At 36.3% G+C, this 20,810-nt stretch overlaps 1 protein-coding gene across 1 annotated transcript in view; it reads left to right on the forward strand.

Annotated features, from left to right (window-relative positions):
* LOC137407345 (cytoplasmic dynein 1 heavy chain 1-like) overlaps positions 1–20,810 on the forward strand; it is an 85,535-nt gene that overhangs the window by 23,500 nt on the left and 41,225 nt on the right. Inside the window, exons 24-32 of the mRNA XM_068093969.1 lie at positions 314–418; positions 1,461–1,646; positions 1,997–2,191; positions 2,841–3,050; positions 3,232–3,378; positions 3,806–3,963; positions 4,297–4,470; positions 4,933–5,098; positions 20,396–20,581. Of these exons, the coding sequence (XP_067950070.1) occupies positions 314–418; positions 1,461–1,646; positions 1,997–2,191; positions 2,841–3,050; positions 3,232–3,378; positions 3,806–3,963; positions 4,297–4,470; positions 4,933–5,098; positions 20,396–20,581 (1,527 nt within the window). The remainder of the gene's footprint in view (positions 1–313; positions 419–1,460; positions 1,647–1,996; positions 2,192–2,840; positions 3,051–3,231; positions 3,379–3,805; positions 3,964–4,296; positions 4,471–4,932; positions 5,099–20,395; positions 20,582–20,810) is intronic.

The following is a 20,810-nucleotide window of genomic DNA, read 5'->3' on the forward strand; positions in this document are numbered from 1 at the left end:
TAGTTTTTCTCAGGTATGCCGTCACTAAAATCATGGCACCCAAAACAACAACAATGAAATGATTAAATGTTATTGATGTAACCAAGTCATTATTAGTACCTTTTTGTGGGCACTTTGCTACAGATAGTTTTCTGTTATGGGTACGTAAAGATCAAAGAATGTCAAAGATGCAGACAAATAGAAGTGGCGTTCAAATAAAGGTTTTACAGTATGCCCTAAAGCTGGTGCTTGCTGTTTCTGCACATGTTTTGTTCAACGCACTCAATCAACACCAATAGGTTGAGGTTTGACACCGGAGTATCTGCTCTTGTAGACACAAATCGCTGCACTTCAAAGTAAAATTATCGCTGAAGACAAGGTGGTGGAGGAGAAGACTGCTAGCTTATTGTCTGAGTGGGACGTACAGCGGCCGGTACAGGTAAGTTACCTTTGTCTATCTTTGTTTTGGAGTCTACTTTTCTCTTGCAATAAGTTAGCGATTTATGCTCATCGTAGACTGAGATGTTTCTCATGCTTTTCATTTTATGTTAGACACTTGCCTACGCTTTTAAGCACACTATTACCTATAATAACATGGTCGGTTGTTGTTATATGTATCACTAGTGTTTACATTGCTGTGATACCTTTTGACTATAAGGCACCGCCTTTGTTTCATAATATGTTGTGATACATATAAACTTTGTTGAATAACATAGATTGTTTTATGTAATACCATATAATATATGCTCCAAGGTTTCATTTGAAGCATACTGCCATCTTCATTAGTGCAAACAGAACGGGAATGAATCGTAAAAAAATTATTATAATGTATCATATATTATCATATAATGATCATAGTAAAATATGTGATATGTAATATGCAGTAATATGTACAAGGATGAGTGGTTTACGACACATGTATTTGGACCTTTTATGGATTTTTAAAAGCTTCGTATTGTGTAGCCACAAATGAGATAGACATAAACCAGCGGGTGATTGATAGGCTAGTTTGATGAGGCAGTGTCAAAATATGGATATCACTCTTGCAGTCAGTGTGGAGACGAGATAAGAGTGTAAGATAGTTGAGGCTTAAACCAGCTCAGTTAGACAAGAAAGGGGGAGATGAGAGATCACTCCTGCCAGTCAAGCTTTTGGTTTAGCGTCTAAGCTTGCTCATCATGCTGTGTACAGAATAGAAGTTTATGACCGAATCGCTGATAGTTTTATTGGTGGATTTTGAGATAGTCGCGTCTTTAAAATACAATAACTGGGATATATGGCACCCCCATAGACTGTCTTCTATTCTGTACCACTATATTGTTTACCGCCAATGATTTACTGCCATCTGACTAACGCTAGCTAGTCTCAGTTTTTTGCTTTTCTCCAGGCTATCTGCGACTCTTACTAAAGTGTAACTAGCATTTATAAACTGTTCTTCCTCTGAGCCTCGATAACTTACCATAGCTTCTGTGGTTGTCAAGGGTAACCTGAAGCCTGATGAAGCGTCGAAAGTTCTGGCGGTATTCGAGGGCCGCATGGGCCGTCTCAAAGAGGAGAGGGAAAACTTGAGGAAAGCGAAAGAGGCTTTAGAATTGTCTCAACCTGACCAGTTTTCTAGCAGTGATGAGAGAATGCAAGTTGGCCTTGAGGAGCTGCATGATCTGAAGGTCTGTTATTTTGATTATTACCCTTTACCAAGATATGATACTGAGGCTATGTTATAGGAACTGTGATAGACAGGCCATTATGCTGGTTATATAATTACATGTATTACTACTGGCGGTAGAAATTTTATGTCAGATCGCTGACATCTTAAACTCAGTTGCAGCGGTTTTCATCTTGATCCTTTTGTTAAATTCAAACTAAAAAATAAAGTTTTGTTGTGTAGTTTCATTAAACTTTTAATGCTTTTAAATTTGCAAATCCTGTCTTATTGGTTAGTTTCTACTTGACTGCTATATTTGAGACACGCCTCGAAAGCCTCCTATTCTCAGTTTCAGCCAAATATGATTTTCAGGGAGTTTGGTCGGAGCTATCAAAGGTCTGGGACCAGATAGATGAAATGAAGGAGAAGACTTGGCTTTCTGTAGCCCCGAGAAAGCTTCGCACTCAACTTGATGCACTTCTTAGTCAGTTGAGAGACATGCCTGCCCGACTTCGGCACTATCCTTCGTACGAGTTCGTTAAGAAGGTCCTCCAAAGCTATGCCAAGGTTAAGTATTGTGCTTTCATCTAGTGCTTGTCTACAATGTTTTGTAATTTCCACGGTGGCGTGACACCTTCATGTTCTTAGCCTATATCAGGACTAGAGTAACCAGTCTTTCTTGTCGCTACAATAATCCTTCACTTTGTGCGTTAATTAGGACTGACAACTCCTCGCGATAAGTTAGAATCTGTGAATAGAAACTGACAAACTCCTGTCTAATGAAGTCGCTGTTTTATTAATCGTAAGCATCTTCTTTTTCTTAAGTTCATTAGATAATTTTAAGTCGTGAGCGGTTAAGAAGCATGTTGAAGGTCGTCAGAAGCACATGGCACTTTTACACTTCACAAAATGTAACATAGAAATAGTGAACTTTGACGGCTGCTATTACAACGATACTTGCGGAGGGATCTAACTAGGTCAGAGTATGTGAGTCATTCATGTATTTTATTTTTCACCATTTTCGTTAATTTTTCATGAATGTTTTTCACCTCGTGAAGTACTGAAGCCTTAAAAGGTAAGACCCAAAGTAGCGAGGGGGTTATTGTGCAATAATTCTGATCATTAATAAAACTGCTCTAATTTCTGCCCATGAATTGCTGTTTACAAAAGTTCCGTTTATTCTGCCATGGTGACCAACATGGATGTTTTTATACAGGTAAACTCTATCATAACGGAGCTGAAGTCAGATGCTGTCAAGGATCGGCACTGGAAGTCCCTCATGAAACAATTGAGGGTGAGATGGACACTCTCAGAGCTGACCCTCGGTCACGTCTGGGATGTAGATGTTGAGAGGAATGAGAAGATAATCAGAGATGTGCTCCTTGTTGCTCAGGGAGAGAGAGCTCTCGAGGAGTTTCTTAGACAGGTCGGACATTTCAACTCATTTTATCTCGATTTTATATTTTTATTTTATATATTTTTAGTATGGCATTTCATTAACCAAATAATACTCGCCTTTCAAAGATGTACTTTTCGTTTAATCTACATGTTTGTTGTGCGATGACAGATGTATCCTCAACCTACCTTTAATTTTAATCAAATGGTAGGTGAGTGAGTGCTGGCGGACATACAACCTGGACCTTATCAACTACCAGAACAAATGCAAACTCATCAAGGGATGGGATGAGCTGTTCGAGAAGGTCAAAGAGCATATCAACTCAGTCACAGCGATGAAACTCTCTCCTTACTATAAGGTGCTGTTTATTTTATTCTAACATTCTCTGCAGGTCGTATACGTGTAGAGTTGATCATTCTCTGCAAGTCGTATACGTGTAGAGTTGATCATTCTCTGCAGGTCGTATATGTGTAGAGTTGATCATTCTCTGCAGGTCGTATATGTGTAGAGTTGATCATTCTCTGCAGGTCATATGCGTGTAGAGTTGATCATTCTCTGCAGGTCATATATGTGTAGAGTTGATCATTCTCTGCATGTCGTATATGTGTAGGGTTGATCATTCTCTGCAGGTCATATGCGTGTAGAGTTGATTGTGTGGTGCAAGATTTGTTTTTGTTTTACCTCTAGAAGTCGTAACTGTCTCAGATAGTTAGATTAATTCCTTCTCTAATTATTTAGACGGAGATTATTTAAAATAAGTTTATTTTTACTTTTAGGAGTTTGAGGAGGAGGCGGTTAGCTGGTCTGACAAGCTCAATCGTATCCATGATTGCTTTGATATCTGGATAGATGTTCAGCGTCGCTGGGTATATCTTGAGGGTATTTTCAGCGGCAGTGCTGACATTAAAAACCTTCTTCCTGTCGAGACTTCCCGCTTCCAAGTGTAAGTGGATTAACCTAAACCGCTAGAGTTTAAAACATTACAAATAGCAAGAATAAAAAAAGTAAAGAGTTACAGCTATTTTGACTGTATTCACATCTTCAGGTGCATGTCTATTTCAATCATTCACTGAGTTTTAGGTGTAAACCACCCTGGGATGGCTGTATCATCTCATGCTGTTATAAAGGAGTATTTGACAACAACTGCGTGGTGCTTGCAGGTATTGCACATCAGTAGACCATTTAGTTAATTAACTATACATGTTGGACCCAGTCTTACATTGTCTGCTTTTACCGTTTATCTGTCAGTGTTTCTGATTATGTAAATCCGCTATAGAGTTGGCACGGAGTTTCTTGGGCTCATGAAGAAAGTGGCGAAGAACTCGGCTGTGCTAGAGGTTGTAAACATACCAAATGTGCAGAAGCAGCTTGACAGACTCTCCGAGCTTCTCAATAAGATACAAAAAGCCCTTGGAGAATATCTTGAGAGGGAGAGAGCTTCCTTTCCAAGGTCAGCGGTTATCTCCCCTTCCTGCATAACATTCCATCTGCTCCCCTTAGTACAGCTCTGCGCTCTAATTTGTTGGAAATTTTATCACTCAAATATGCACCTGGTTCTCTGATCGAAAGGGTGTTTTGGTTGGAGATTACTAATGCAGGTACCATCAGTGCATGACCCCGGCGTAACTTCTCATTATTGTGTTCAGCAGTTTTACAACTACAAACAAGAGAAGATAACTAGCGTGGTGCACTTCTTTCTGGTATGTTGATAAATGTGCACGAGATAAATCAAATTAGTTCTAAAAATACACTAACAATATGCCTAGTGTCATCAAAGAAGTAAAATATGTTTTCATATAAAGAATGCTTCACTATTATTGTAATTTTATTACTGTGTTTGGAACTTTAGTGTATTTTAAGTGAATCATTGGAGACAAGTTGGATCTTTAGTTCTCTCTGTAAAATGTTACAGGTTCTACTTTGTTGGTGATGAGGATCTTCTGGAGATCATTGGTAATAGCAAAAATATCCCTCGTCTTCAGAAGCACTTTAAGAAGATGTTTGCTGGTGTGGCAATGATTCTACTCAATGACGACAACACGGTTGTGACAGGGATTGCTAGCAAGGAGGGAGAAGAGGTAAGTGACAGTTGGATTGTCTGATAACGCTATATACATATGTCATTGCTCGGAACTGGCGGTAGATTCGGTTACCTCTAGTTCAACCAATGCTAAGGGATCTCTAGCGTGTTTACCGCAAGGATGTCTACAAGACCTGCGCATTAATCTGTCTCATCGATTGCCATGATTTGCTTCTGTGCATCGCTGATATATGTAACAGGTTGATTTTCCTCTAAATAAATCGACACATATTCTATCAACAACATAAACGTTGGCGCTACTATCATTGAGTGGAACGAATTTTATTTATAGTTTTAGTACTGCAAATTATTTCCCAGACCCTTGAAAACTGTGAGCTACTGAAATTTGACAGCTAGTTGTTTGGCTATCACTGAGCTTAGAGGAAGCGTCACATGTTAGTTCAATGGACAGTTATCAGGCATTGTTGGTGACTAAAAAATTGGTGTACTAAGTCTGAAATTATAGACAATTAGAAAGTGAGGTTTTAGAAATGAGTGTATTCATTCCTCCCTGTATCACTAGTAACAATATATACTCCTCGTCAGTTTGTATTCATTCCTCCCTGTATCACTAGTAACAATATATACTCCTCGTCAGTTTGTATTTATTCCTCCCTGTATCACTAGTAACAATATATACTCCTCGTCAGTTTGTATTCATTCCTCCCTGTATTACTAGTAACAATATATACTCCTCGTCAGTTTGTATTCATTCCTCCCTGTATCACTAGTAACAAAATATACTTTTCGTCAGTTTGTATTCATTCCTCCCTGTATCACTAGTAACAATATATACTCCTCGTCAGTTTGTATTCATTCCTCCCTGTATCACTAGTAACAATACATACTCCTCGTCAGTTTGTATTCATTCCTCCCTGTATCACTAGTAACAATATATACTCCTCGTCAGTTTGTATTCATTCCTCCCTGTATCACTAGTAACAATATATACTCCTCGTCAGTTTGTATTCATTCCTCCCTGTATTACTAGTAACAATATATACTCCTCGTCAGTTTGTATTCATTCCTCCCTGTATCACTAGTAACAATATATACTCCTCGCCAGTTTGTATTCATTCCTCCCTGTATCACTAGTAACAATATATACTCGTCAGTTTGTATTCATTCCTCCCTGTATCACTAGTAACAATATATACTCCTCGCCAGTTTGTATTCATTCCTCCCTGTATCACTAGTAACAATATATACTCCTCGTCAGTTTGTACAAGAACAGAAGATGAGAATACAGCCAAACTTAGCCATTTGTGTTTTTGTTTTTACTTACTGTAGACACAGAATTTTTGTGAAAATAATTTTGTAAACAATCAATATGAAATCCTCTAAAACATCTTTTTGATGCTAAGTTTCCTGTGAACCAAAATCTAATTTGCTCAATCCACTTGATTACCTTATCTTTTTGGAATGAGTGATTAGCAAACTCCTCATCTACACAAATCAAATTAAAAATCATCAAAAGTTATTTTCAGAACCAGTGAATACATGCTCCACTTCCATACATAATCATTTCGAATTGACAGTTTTTAGATATTCTCACTCAAAAACTTTCTGATTTTGGTATGATTTTATAGTGTCACAGCTGTTTCTGATTGATACACTGAAAATGTTTCAGTTCTTCTGTCCATTATTATGACTTGGTAATATTGCTAAACCAAAATTTGGTTGAAATTACAAAATCTGTTATCTGTCATTATTAGCCATTTAATTTTTGTGGTTTCGCTTAGCCTTCAACTGTGGGATAGAGCTTTCTAAACCACACAAAATGCTTTTCTGATTAGTTGAGGATGGTTTTGATGGTTAACTTTGGATGGAGTAGTATTCCATATTAATTAACCATACTTTGCAGAGTTCTTTTCGTGATTCGCGACCGAGCGCTGCTGTTTCTCATACCATGAAATTATTTGCAATCTACCCATAAGATGTTTTGATACACTGTTTAGGATGACTTGTAGATGTTGTTAAGATGTTAGATCAATGTAATATAAGTTTAATCAGCGATATAGAGAATCATCCACTTGACATCCACAAGTTTTACATGGAGAAAACTTGGACAATGAACCTTCGTCATACGGTTATAATTCGTTCCAGTGTTGGCATCGTAAGGCGAAAATTTTGTATAGAGGGTTATAGAAACCCATAGTAATTATCTAATGCAAACACCTTCTGCTAAAACATCAAAATTTTATAAACGTATTGTTTATATTAAAAATTAGTAACAAAATAATATGCTAATCTTAGTAACCATAGTTAACTACAGTAACTTGAGTGTATTTAGTGGATATAATATGCAATAAATGTAACATTACAATGTCCTATGTGCAGTACATACCGTAGGGAGCTCTTACCTTCAAGGCAGAATTATAACAGAACATTGAATTTAACTTTAATGAATTCAGAATATAAATGAATGAATAAACGCATACTTAAAGCTAAATTTTAGTATGTATTTTTAACTATTTTACTGAACTTCAACTTTTTCATCAGCTAAAATGTTATCATCTATCTGTTTCCGGTTTCGTTTTCACTATAAATTATAACAAATAATACTGAACTGAGAGAGAGCTGACATCGTATCTCTTTGAAGCGTAGTGAAAGGGATTTTGGCGAATTGCAATTTGGCATTTTCGTTATTCCGGCATATTTACTGTTAGTTACTGCTACATAGTTACTGCCAAGTTTCACTTTCGAGAGAAATTTCTGTTGATATCGTATGGGGGGGGGCGAAAAAACATTGTGTTCCACGTCGTAAGGTGAAAACCATATAACGTGTGATCGTAACTCTGGGTGCACTGTATTTTAAAAGGCGGCAATGTTAACAGTTTTTATGCCAAGCTACCATTTATTTAATTTTGCCCATTGGGGCTTTCAACCATTCAGTTGATGAGAAACAGGTACTGTATCTTGTTAGATGATGAAGTCAGCATTCAATAAGACATAAAGTCATCAGGAATTCTATTTGGATTGTGAAAATGTGCCCATCATTTATTAGTTCACATATTGATCAGCAGTTTCATTTGGCCAAATACATCTAATGAATGGTTTTGGCCGACTCACGATATTTTTTTCTTATCTGGTGTCTTTAAACAGATAATTTTTTGAAATGTTGAATTTGTAGTTTTAAGCAGTAGTTCATATATCCATCCCACACAGTGTGTCTTTTCCTCCACTCATTTCATCCTTCATTTTGTACACAAAGCTCCCTCTTTCAGCAGAGCACTTTGTAACATATGCATGATAAGTGGCTATTTTACAAGAGCCTCTCCCATCACTGGAAAATGCTTCATATAGGATAAAATCAATTGTTTGTCCTACTCTGGAAGGCATGTTATCATCACTCCAATAGGTGCCTGATGATCCACAGCTGTCCCAATTAGGGCATGTGTTTCTCAATTGATTTCCAGCTTGATCTACAAATCGAAACCAGGTTTGCCCTTTTCCCACAATGTCAATGTCTTTATGTTTTAAAGGTGGTCCTTTGTAGTTGTTTCTCCAGTGCTCTGTGAGGTTTAATGTCAATGGTGAGGTACATTGCGGTGGAAGATACACATGCTCCTTTGAACTTGTTACCTCATGTGACTGTAAAGTGACTGCTGAAGCTTTAGTTGTGATTATAGTTGAAGTTGTCAACCCTCCCAAATTATCCAGAGAGTCCAAAGCAGTTGTTTTGAGCGAAGTACTCTGGGAAGGCAAGGAAACTTTCATAGAGCTTGTATAAGTCATTGGCTTAGTTGTGTCTTGTGTAGAAGGGGAGGAAATGGCTCTGGATGCGGTAGATGTGGTCAGCTCGGTTTTCGCACTTGCAGAAGCTGCTAAAGTATCTTTTGTTTGTGGTGTTGATGAAGTAATTGGTATGCTTGTTGTCTGAGATGTTGAAACAATGGAAGCTGTTGGTTCAGCTCTTGAAGTTGAATACCTGTTAGATACCTGAGGATTGAAACCTGGAGTGATGGCGGAAGAATAAGTTACAGAAACGGTATTTAATATATTCCTTGTGGAGATAGGAGACACCGACGATGTAGCCAGGGGAGTCTTTGTATCTGTAGAAGCTCCAGGGACTGTCGGCTTGCTTAGTGTGGCAGTGAAACTTGAGGCTTGTCTTTCACATTCTTCATAGAGTTTCAACAGTTGATTGTAGAGCTCGACTTCAACACGAATTTTTACTCCAATAAGTAATTGTTCAACATCTGTTGCCCTTTTTACTTGCCACGAATTCGCAGCAAGCATGTTTGGGCATTTTTTTACTAGTTTTTCTCTCAGTCGCTCAACTCTTTGTTCAATTAAGAGAAGATTAGATGAATCATTGCTATCAGAGACTGCATCCGCCTGCACGCTAACTATCGACGATAAAAAGACAGTTATTAGCAGCAGACCGGTCATGGTGTATGTGATGATGTAAAAGATTCTGATCTAAATTATCTGCCAGCTGCTTGTGCAGATGTTATTTCACACAATCAAGAGGACCTAACTCCGGATATGTTTGGAGCTATCGCTTGCAATTACAATCAGACCATATGGCTATATTAGTAGCGCTTACCTACTTTTTGAAATGACTAAATCTTTGTAAGCATACCCTTAAATGCATACATGTACCAGCATTTAACTTTGTAATATACATGTATGTATTTATAAGTCAGTGTTGAAAGGTAAAAACTATTACTAAAACAAATCTCATTGAAAAATTACTATTTTTCGGTTGTGAGGGTTTTTTTATCATGTGGGTTTCATATCAAGTAATTTACAGACCGGTCTTGCCAGGTGTGCAGCAAACGAAAGTTTGTCAAGTTTAAAATAAGCCTGAACAAATTAAATATATTACTATTTTACTGCCAGAGCATAAAAAGCTATACTGTTTGTTGTTACCACATATATTAATGCTGCTAATAGCCTAAAATCCGTGTGTTAGCTTCTTGACATATTTATACATATCAACATCATTATACAAGCACCTCATGAAGATTAAGTGCTGTAATCGTTATATGAGTGGAAAAGATATTAGCTATTTAAAAAAAACTATTCTGAAATGGTTACAGCTCTAAATTTGTAGGTGTAATAATGACTAGAAATTCCCCTGTCATACAGCCCATGGCCAAGTGATTTTGGAAAAAAAGAAAGGGTCCTTACTGATGGTTGAGAAATTCAATATTAGCAGTCAAATGGCACTGCAGTGCAATAGGATAACTGCAATGGTAGCTGTAATGTACTGGGTGTGGGTGTTATTATATACAACAACCAGCAATAATGAAAGGAAAAGATTATATGTTTATATCTCTCCCCCTGCAATAGTAAAAATGCAATATCGGCCAATATTAGAAGTAAAATGCACTGATATTATTAAAATAACCAACATTAATAATATAGTAATAATAGAAAACCAATGCACAATTTTGTTTACATTTCAAAACGTCATAGCTAACAATATCAAGAAGTTGTGATATTTATATAGATTTTTAGAAAATCTATTTAACAAAACTATTTAGAAAAAATAATAACAGTAAAATATTGCCCATCATCGATGTTGTTAGTGTGACTATAACACTTCAATAGTCATCCAAACTTATAATTAAATATTGTAATAATCTCATAAAAATCGTAATCGTAAAAATCGAAAAACATATCATCGTCATTTCCTTTACTTTTACTGCTTTGGACATCAGTTAGAAAACCAAAGTACTCAAAAGTTTCCAAAATGTCAGTTACTTTGAAATCGGCAAAAAAGAAACGATTTCAGTACTTCTACGTTAATTACAGAAACCTTCGGCAATTCGCCAATGCTATAGACTGGTGAAATGTGCACGTTATTCTTTCGTGAAATGCGCACGACTTAATGGTTCTATTCTCTGTCGCTCGGCGGTTCGTTTGCCGGTCTTAATTTTGATAAAAGCAAGGCTTGGCAAGTTTTAATAACGATATGCGGCCAAATTAATCTGTCTATTTGTGTATAATCCGATCAGATGGGTAAGGTTTAGGAATATGTCGACAATTTTCAAAGACTTGGTAACATATTTAAATATGTTTTTATGTGTTTTGTATCGTTATTATACTTAAACGACTCTACACAAAAATGGTTAAATTTATTGATGAGATTTCAGTACAAGGGTTTGCGACGTTTTTGATGAATAATTTTCGTGAGTTGTGTGCACATGCATTTATCATAAAACTCTTAAACATTCGCTCCGCTCGTTTGGTCGTGGGATAATAACACTCCAGACACATTTATACATATATATATTCTGAACCTTCAGATATATAAACTAGCTAGGCTGTAGAAATATTGAATTGCCTAATGGTTCGCTGTTCTCCATTAAGTTACTGCTATAATTCTGCAAGTATCTTTACACTGGTCTAACTTCAAACTCAGGCTAAAGATAGATCATTGGCCATTCTTGAAAATATGAAAAAAAAGGTTTTGTTTGCTTTCATAAATGTGAAAACGGTTTAAATATTGTTTTTTCATGTAGAGAACCTCAACAATTTTTATTGAGCCTGTTTAATAGCATCCTCAGCAACTATAAAGGATTAGTTAGCAGTGCGCATTCGATTTGTAGCTTTCAAATTGATTAGTGTATGTCAAATTTTATTTTTGTGTTCACCCTGACATTGTGGCTCCAATATCAAGTAGTGTTTAGTAGGTTGTTCTGTTGGTCAGTTAGGAGCTCTCTATGATTAAGTACTAGACTGCTTATCACCAATATACATCCTAATTAAATAGAGCTTGCATATGTGCCTTTTTCCTGCTTTCATTTGCCATCACAAAGGGACATCTTATTAGGGTTGTTTGGGTTTTCACTATTTTATTTAGTGAACATTGAATACATTGCTAATTTAATTATCAGGAGCTTGGTGAAAATAATCTCATAAACATGTACACTCCTAAGTGCTTTTGAATCTGCTGGTTGTAGCATCCAGATCTGAGTCTAATCATTAAACTGCCTGAGCAACTTTTTGCGGCATAAGCAAATAGTTTGCTCTACTTGTCTATGAGCTCAATGCGATCATCTTTTCACATTAACAATCTTCATTTCACATATATGATCATCATTTCATATTTATGATCCTTTCATATTTATGATCCTTTCATATTTATGATCCTTTCATATTTATGGTCATTTCACATTTATGGTCATTTCACATTTACGATCATTTCACATTTACGATCATTTCACATTCACAATGATCATTTAAAATTTCACATTTACGTCGCAATGCACGCTTATGAATAGTTCTTTGATGACAAAATCTTTACTTCCTAATGGTTAGACCTCAAGAAAGATGGACAGTTTATTGAAATTTTTTATTTTGAGATTATGACAATGAGTTGGTATTGGAGAAGTCTACATCCCACACACAGTATCATTGGCACCGCTCATGTAATCACTCATTCGATAAACAAAGCCACCAGGAATGTCTGAGCATTTTGTAGCAAATGCATTATAGCTAGCCATCTTGCATGAACTTCCTCTATCACTCGTAGTGCTCTCATACATTGTTATGCTGACCGTCTGGCCTAGCTTAGACGGCATCACGCTGTCACTCCAGTAAGCACCAGAGGATCCACAGCGGTACCATGTTGGACATGTGTTTCTTAACTGTTTACCAGCCTTTCCTACAAAGCGAAACCATACTTGACCTTTTCCCAAAATGTTGATATCACTGTTTCTTAAATCAGACCTAAAGTAGTTGTTTCGCCAGTATTCTGTGAGGTTCAACGTCATAGGAGATGTACATTCTGGTGGGAGAGCGTTGTTCATCACGGTAGTTACTTTCGGTAAATCGGTTGTTATTGGTTGCGACATATGACAAGTAATGTATAACCGTAAAAGCCGGTTGTAGAGTTCTTTTTCAACATCGTTACTCACTTTATGTGGAAGAAGATCCGATTCCGTGTCTCTTTTTGTCTGCCACGGGTCGGTTACAAGCATGTGTGCGCATGTCTTCTCCAACATCGTCCGCAAGATCTCTACTCGCTGTTTAGATAGAAAAAAATCTGATTTGACTCGTTGATCATCAGTGATATCAGTGGCGACATGAGTTTGCAAAGTTAGGAAGAGCAGTAGAAGGTGTAGCCGAGTCATGGCGAATTCTCTGTGATAACTGGGGCCAGCTCAGGGCTTGTCTTTTTCTGCAGCTGCTTTTTCCCAGGTTACATAACTCTACTTCTAACCACTGCTCATAGTTGGCAGTTCCTGTGGTCATGATAGTAAAGCTTCAATTGGTAGTTGTCCTTTCTTCTCCCCATTTTCATTGTTATAACAGTTCCAGGTATGGTAACAGTTAATGGTAATTGAAAGCTATCAGCCCAGAATAGAAATCCTGGCAAATATTGCATTTATAAGGTATTCTACTAGTAGTGTACCTATTTACTTTTATTATTTATAATATTTTATAGTATTTATTTGCAAGATCCAAATGTGTTCATTGTTATTATTCGTATTGTTAATTACTCCTATGATGCCACATGTCACTATTAAAAAGGTCTACTGCCTTCAGTGATATTGCTGGGATACTAGGCTGGAAGGGCTATTAAATGCCCAAACATGCCCAAATTGTAATATCTAATCTTGTAGTCAGAGTTGAAAACTTCTGAGTTCTTTGATCTTTTTTATTTAAAATGTGAATTCTGTAGGCTACTGATCACTATGACTGTATTCTGTTAGATACCATTCTTTATTATCTAAATCGTTGCGTTGTTGAAGTCTTCCATAATTTTGAGATCAAAAAATGATCAGGCTAACAATTACAATTAGCCTAAACAATCAGATCATACATTGAATCTACAGAGAACGTGTATTTCACTCGCACTCTTTTATTTAATCTAGTGTGCAGAATTGATAGATCATACGGTTAGCATCATCATCTAGATAAGATCCTATTTATTATTACAGTCCTTTCGCTGGTATGACAGAGATACTCCTCGTGTTTCGTGAATATTCAAGGTGGCACAAAGTGAACACTGATGAGCTGTTAACAAATCGTTATTACTTTTCAAAAATCAAATAATTTTGGTGCAAATTAGACACATGAATTATTCCTGTCAACCCTTGTCTTGTTAGAATCATAAAATTATATCAATGAGCCTGTATTATATGGTAAGCCTGGTTACCAGTAAGTATTTCTAGCTGTTCTGATAGACAAAGTGCACATGTAGGTTAGTCAAGTGGAATTTATATAATATCAAAGGTGCTGGACATCTATTTTAGAAATTCTATCTTGGCTGCAAATTTGTGCTGCATCCTTGTTGGTATTTGCTGTTAAAATCACTGAATTCTTGAAAAGTTAGCATTTGCAGGTTATTTAATCGTAATATATTATCTTTAATTTTACTCTAAATGACTGAATGATTACTTTTTCTACTGTATTTCAGCAGACTACAGAATTGTTATCTCATGCATTTATGGGCTTTTATTTGTTTTAATCTTGTTCTTGCTGCCGTCGTATATTTCTCATGATAGAATCCGCAAAGGTAGATTACTAATCAAGTGAGTGATTGTGTGTAAGCCTTATTTGTTAATAAGTGAATCTTAAGTGAATCTACCTCTGTTTGTCATCTAATGCGGATCAAAACTCTGTACTATATACCTCTTAATATGCATACATTTTCGCTCTTAAACGCCAGTAATACACAGCCCCCAAATGAACTTTTGATTCAACCATAACTTCTAGTCAGACATGTATACAGAAGAAATCAAATCACAAAATTTCTTTTTATGATTTAGTTTGAGTAGACACATTTATTTTATGCCATTCCACATACTGTGTCTAACCCTCCACTCATTCTCTCATCTAGTCTGTAAACAAAGTCACCATCTTGTGAACATCTGGTTACTGTGGCACGAAACTGCCGTGCTTTGCAACTACTTGTCTTGACGGTTTTCGCCCAACTTTCGTACATTGTAAAACTGATGGTCTCACCCGCACTAACCGGCATCTTCTCGTCACTCCAGTAGGCGCCTGTTGATCCACAACTGAACTGGGTTGGACATGTGTCCTTTAATCGCCTTCCCGCTTCTCCAGCAAATCTGAACCAGATCTTTCCATTATCTAACAGTCCGTGGTCGCTGTGTATGCCAGTTTTAGCGGGATATGAGTTTCTCCAACCTTCTGTCAGGTTCTTGGTTTTCTCTGATGTACATTGTTTAGGAAGGGTTTTATTGCTTGAAGTCGTCCCAACTAACTGTTCACATCTGTCATAGAGGCGTTTTAGTAGATCGTACAATTGTCTTTCGGTGTCGATTTGAATGGTTTCTAGCACAGACTTCTCATCTAGCTCCCTTGTTACAAACAGTGCTGTTTCCGTGATCAGCTGAGGACATTTTTCTGTGATCTGTAATCGGAGAGATGTTACTAGCTTGTGTATTGAGTAAAGTTTGGAATGTTGGTCACCAAATGATACTAGGGGTGTACCAAAAGTGATCGCTACTAGTAACAGCATTTGTATGAACAATCTTGCCATTCTTGTTGATATGGGTCGTTAGCTCCTCACCCGTGTTGGATTTGAAATTTTGTTAAAGATAAGCGTCCCACATCTGTTTGTTCCCATGTGTGTCCATCCGTGATCAGGTTGCTAGTAGTCAGTGCTCCTTCCCAAATACCTCCTGGTCTGTCGCATTGTGCAGCTAACTAATGACCTAGTAAACGTACTTGAAAAATCCACTGAAATCTTCTTTTTGCCCAGTTGAGTTTTTAGATTTGGGTTGCCCTTTGAGTCGTAATTATATGCTGCCATAAAATTTAATATACCTAGCATATTTTGGTTTTAACTAGTTTTGAAACCAGCTAAAACAACGTCTTTTCAATACATTAAATTTTTATGGCTGTATAGTGTATACAATGTGAAGCTAACAAGCCTACTAAAACAATGGTTAATGATCGTTAACAAGAGCGTTGATCATTGTTAGATTCTTTAGCAATGATCGTCGCTTTTTCAACAATTTCCATTGAGGTTTGATCCATGTGTGTACATAGGAAGTAAAGTGTCCTGGTGTTAATGAAAAGTCTTGTCTAAAATTGTCTAAGATTTTGACATGATTACGCTCATGCAATTTGTTGAAATTGTCTTCCTCGGTCAGCTAGTTGTGATTAGCTGTGCCATAAAGTTGCTGTTACGCTACAAATTTTGATATTTAATAGCTGCTTCATCTGGTATTTTAATACTCATCTCACCTCTCAAGCATACCTTTTAATCATCTTTGCAAAAAATTAATTTTTTTGACACAGTATGACACAAATCTGTCATACTGGGCTCAAAAATTGGAATAAAGTTATTTTGTCTACATGAAATGTATAATTACGAATGTAACAGAACATAACAGACTCTTTCTATACAATTTAGTATGCTTCAATCTATATTTTTCAGATAAACACACATTTTCATTAATTGATTGTGAAATATGTTTCATATTTTGAAACCATCTTATGTTGGAGCAAGTTTCCTTTTAGTAAAAGAAGGTATATATAATTTATTTTTACCATATCTTAGAGGCTCTTAAACTTGAGTTTAGGTTTGGAAATGCATAGCTTTGAAGATAGAGGCATTAGTAGAGATACATAACCTAACTTACTCTAACTTAGACTAGGTGAAGTAAAAACTAAATTAGCCTATATAGTTTTTTTAGTTGTATAGATTTAGCAATCTCATAATTTTCCCACGACCAAACAAGAGTGAAACGATTGATTGGGAGAATTATGATAAATGCACATGTGCACACAACTCCTGAAAAATTATCCGTTAACGGCCATCACCAAACCCTTGCAACGAAATCCTATCAACAAATTTAACTATTTTTCAGTAAAGTCGTTTAAGTATAATAATGATACAAAACGCGTTTAAACCTATTTAAATATGTTACCAAGCCTTTGAAAGGTTACCACAAATTCCTAAAACTAACCCATCTGATCGGATTATACATAAATAGACAGATTTATTAGGACGAAAATTGTCACAAAACGCTTGAAAAGCTTCGTTTAATAAAAGTTAAGACCGGAATTTGAAACGCCGAGCGACAGAGAATAGAACGATAAAGTCTTGCCACAAATCGCCACAAAACGCTTGAACAGCTTGGTTTATTAATAGTTTCGACCGACCTGTGAAACGCCAATAAAGCCGTGCGACAGATAGTAGAACTGTTTACTGTGTACTGTTTGAGGCGTAGACCGATATACAGGTACGAAAATGTGGTACACAGTTTATCAGCCTACGTTTTTGTCCAATTACCCAAGGTTTTTCAAATTATCTATAACATCAGCCAGATTTCTTTACGTCTTATCTACAAGGTAGGGCGTTACTACAACGCCCTTTTATGACAAGAATATTTCTTTATTTCACTCCAGTTTGCATAAAACTTCCAGACGCGTAAATGCCAATGCTTGCTATCTGTTACATATCGCTGTCAAAACCATTCTACATTCATCACAACACAACCAACTTTCAAACTGTATATTACACATCAGTTTGCCGTTTAACTTTTAATATTGCATTTCAGAGATATAATAAACATATTTCTTTATTGTTGGCATTGTTGTTGTTAGTTAAATTACGTACAGTAGGTTAGGTCTACAGCTTGAATTAATATTTATTTTATTATTGTAAAACATAAGTTTGAGATAGTTAAATATTTATTTTATTAATATTTATTTCTGTTACATATCGTTGTCAAAACTGTTCTGCATTCAACACAACCAACTTTCAAACTGTATATTACAATATATTTTACTTGTAATATTGCATTTCAGAGCTATAATAAACATATTTCATTATTGCTGTAGTTAGTTAAATTACGTACAGTAGTTTAGGTCTACAGCTTGAATTAATATTTATTTTAACCAACAACCAACTTTCGAATTGTGTATTACACGGCAGCTTGCCATTTTACTTTTAATATTGCATTTCAATATAATAAGAGATATAATAAACATATTTCATTATTACTGTTGTTATTTAAATTACGTACAGTAGTTTAGGTCTACAGCTTGAATTAACATTTATTTTATTATTGTAAAACATAAGTTTGAGATAGTTAATTATTTATTTTATTAATATTTATTTCTGTTACATTTCTGTTGCGCCTTTTTAGAGTCGTGCTCCCTCAAATTTATTTTATGTCATCTCAAACAAGTCTCATTTACATTATACTCTGTCAATTCCTGCTGAGAACTACTTTTTCAACAACCAACAGTACCCTTTCTTTTTTCCATTATTACTTTGGTCGTGGGCTGTATGACAGTGGAATTTCTAGTTAATTAAAATCTTTGATAAACTTTGAATGTTGGAAACCACTTTGAGTATAGAATCTAATATGCACTGGAGTTTTACTCTTATTTTAGAACATTTTTATGTATAAAAGTTATAAGTAGAGGCTGGACCATATTTTAAAGAAGTTTGACAGTATCTTCATTTGAACCTACATTTGATCTTCATGTTATGCTTATTCTCCATCTATTTCATTCTTGTTAGTTTCATATTCCTACCTTAATATCTCTCGATCTCTTGTCAATTTGGTGACTGTGACCCATCCCTGAAAGCTAAAAGTGTGCTCTACTAGCCTCCCTGATAACCAGTGATAAAAAAGGCCAATTTCTAGATGAGCCAAATCAAAGTATTTATGAGTTAACAATATTTTTAGTTGTACAGTAATACTAGCAAGAATAATTGAGCTGTTTGTCCCTCTACTACAAGAACAATAGATAAAAAGAAAGGTCTAGCTCATTCCACATACAGTATCAGCTCCTCCACTCAGAGATGTTGTCAATTTATAGATTAAATCGCCATGTTTATTTGAGCACCTTTTTGCAACAGCGCTGAAAGTTCTGTTTTCAATCTTGCAGCCTGCTGAATGTCCATTCTTGGACCAGCTCTCATATAGCTGAAATTCCTGCATCTCCCCAACTTTCTCTGGCATCTTAGCATCGCTCCAATAACCAGCAGATGATCCGCATGTGTACCATAAGGGACATGTGTTTTTGATGAGATTTCCTGCAGCTCCAGTAATTCGGAACCAAACATTTTTGTTAAGAAGCTTAGTATCATCATGTCTCGCATCTTTTGATAGTACAGTTTTTAGATTATTTCTCCAGCTGTCAGTCAGGTTCAGGGTTGTAGGTGAGAAGCATTGGTACAGTCTGGTAGCCAATGTCACGTCAGTTGGAGGTTTTGTCGGTTTTATACCTTGACTTGTCCATTTAGTAGTTAGTTTTATTGGAAAAGGAGTTTTCGCTTGCTTCTTTGTGGTCCATGGCACTGTTGTTGTCTTACCGATGGCCTTTGTTGTCTTTACAACATTAGCAAGTGAAAGCCGACACTTCGCTAGCAACTGTAGCATGTGGTTGTAAGTCTCCTTTTCTACCTCGAGGCTGGTGGTAAGAAGAAAAGAGTCTTCCAGTTCTCTTTTGGTTGACAGTTTTGCTGATGCTGATGCATATTCTGGACAGCTTCTCTCTAAGGCGATGCGTAAAAACTCGACTCGTCTACGAAAGACATAAAGCTTTGATTTCGTAGAGCTAAGCGAATCAACATCTGCCTGAACAGTTGCGATGACGGTTAAAGCTAGGACTAACACCAGCATCTTAGAATTATATGTTGTTTATGACTTTGTGGTAGTAGCCCTGCTAGTTAATAATTCCTTTCACTTTTGTTTGCTCCCTCATCTGCTCTTTCCCATGCCTTATCTTCTAGCATCAACTTTACACCATCAGTAATATAAATTAAACGTTGTTCATGTGTACACATCCTTACACTTAAGTACTGGTTTTCCTGCTTGTTTTATTAACTGGTTTTGATATAGATAGCTTTTAAATACTGGTTTGGTTTCATGCCAGTGCATCATTTGCATAGTATCCCAGATTTGGTTGCGATGGAAGATTTTTGATAAACTTCAATCAACTGTTGACCAAAATAGTTTTTTGTAGACCAAATAAAATATTTAGTGGATTTGAAACCCCTTTCACTAGTAGTCTGAGTTCTGTAACGAATATCTTTCTTAACCAGCTTGTAGCAACTCAGTATAAGCCTTTTTTATATGTCTGTGGCATGTAATGAAACTGTTTTAACACATGCCTAGGTCATATGTTGAAGGTTCTTTTGCATAACCTCGTGCTAGCTCGACACTTTACGTCGTAAAGGAACTTTTTTCTAATGTAATTGTTATTGTTCTTGTAATGTAACTTGTAAAGATTAATGAGCCATTTATAAATGTGTGTGCTATTATAAAGCTTGGCTGTTTTGGACCTGTAAGTTTGCTGCAATTGACAAAACATTGTTTTAAGCTGGCCGATTTTAATGTAGGTACTCTTTCACAAGCCTGTGTCCATCACAGAAAACCCTAAGATCAACGAATGGCTGACTCTGGTGGAGAAAGAAATGAGAAACTCTCTAGCAAGGTACCTCGCACAGTCTGTTCAGGACTGTGCTACCTTCCTGCAAGAGAAGATAGACACGAATGTTTTTAACAAATGGCTCGATGCATATCAGGTACAAACCTTTTGGTGATTGTCTTCTCTCACTCTTATGCGGTTCTTATTTCAGATTTACAATGGCTCACAAAGGTAATTCTGTTTTATGTAGTTAATACCTTCAAAACAGCAAACTTTAGCTTCCTTTATTCTTTTAAGGATAAAATGCTCATTTTTAGGTGATTTTCGTAGAAATATGACGGACATAATGGCATAGATGATTTTGCGTTGTGAGTATTAAGGCAAGA

The sequence above is a fragment of the Watersipora subatra genome, chromosome 10 (genome assembly GCF_963576615.1).
Source record: "Watersipora subatra chromosome 10, tzWatSuba1.1, whole genome shotgun sequence".
Lineage (NCBI taxonomy): Eukaryota > Metazoa > Bryozoa > Gymnolaemata > Cheilostomatida > Watersiporidae > Watersipora > Watersipora subatra.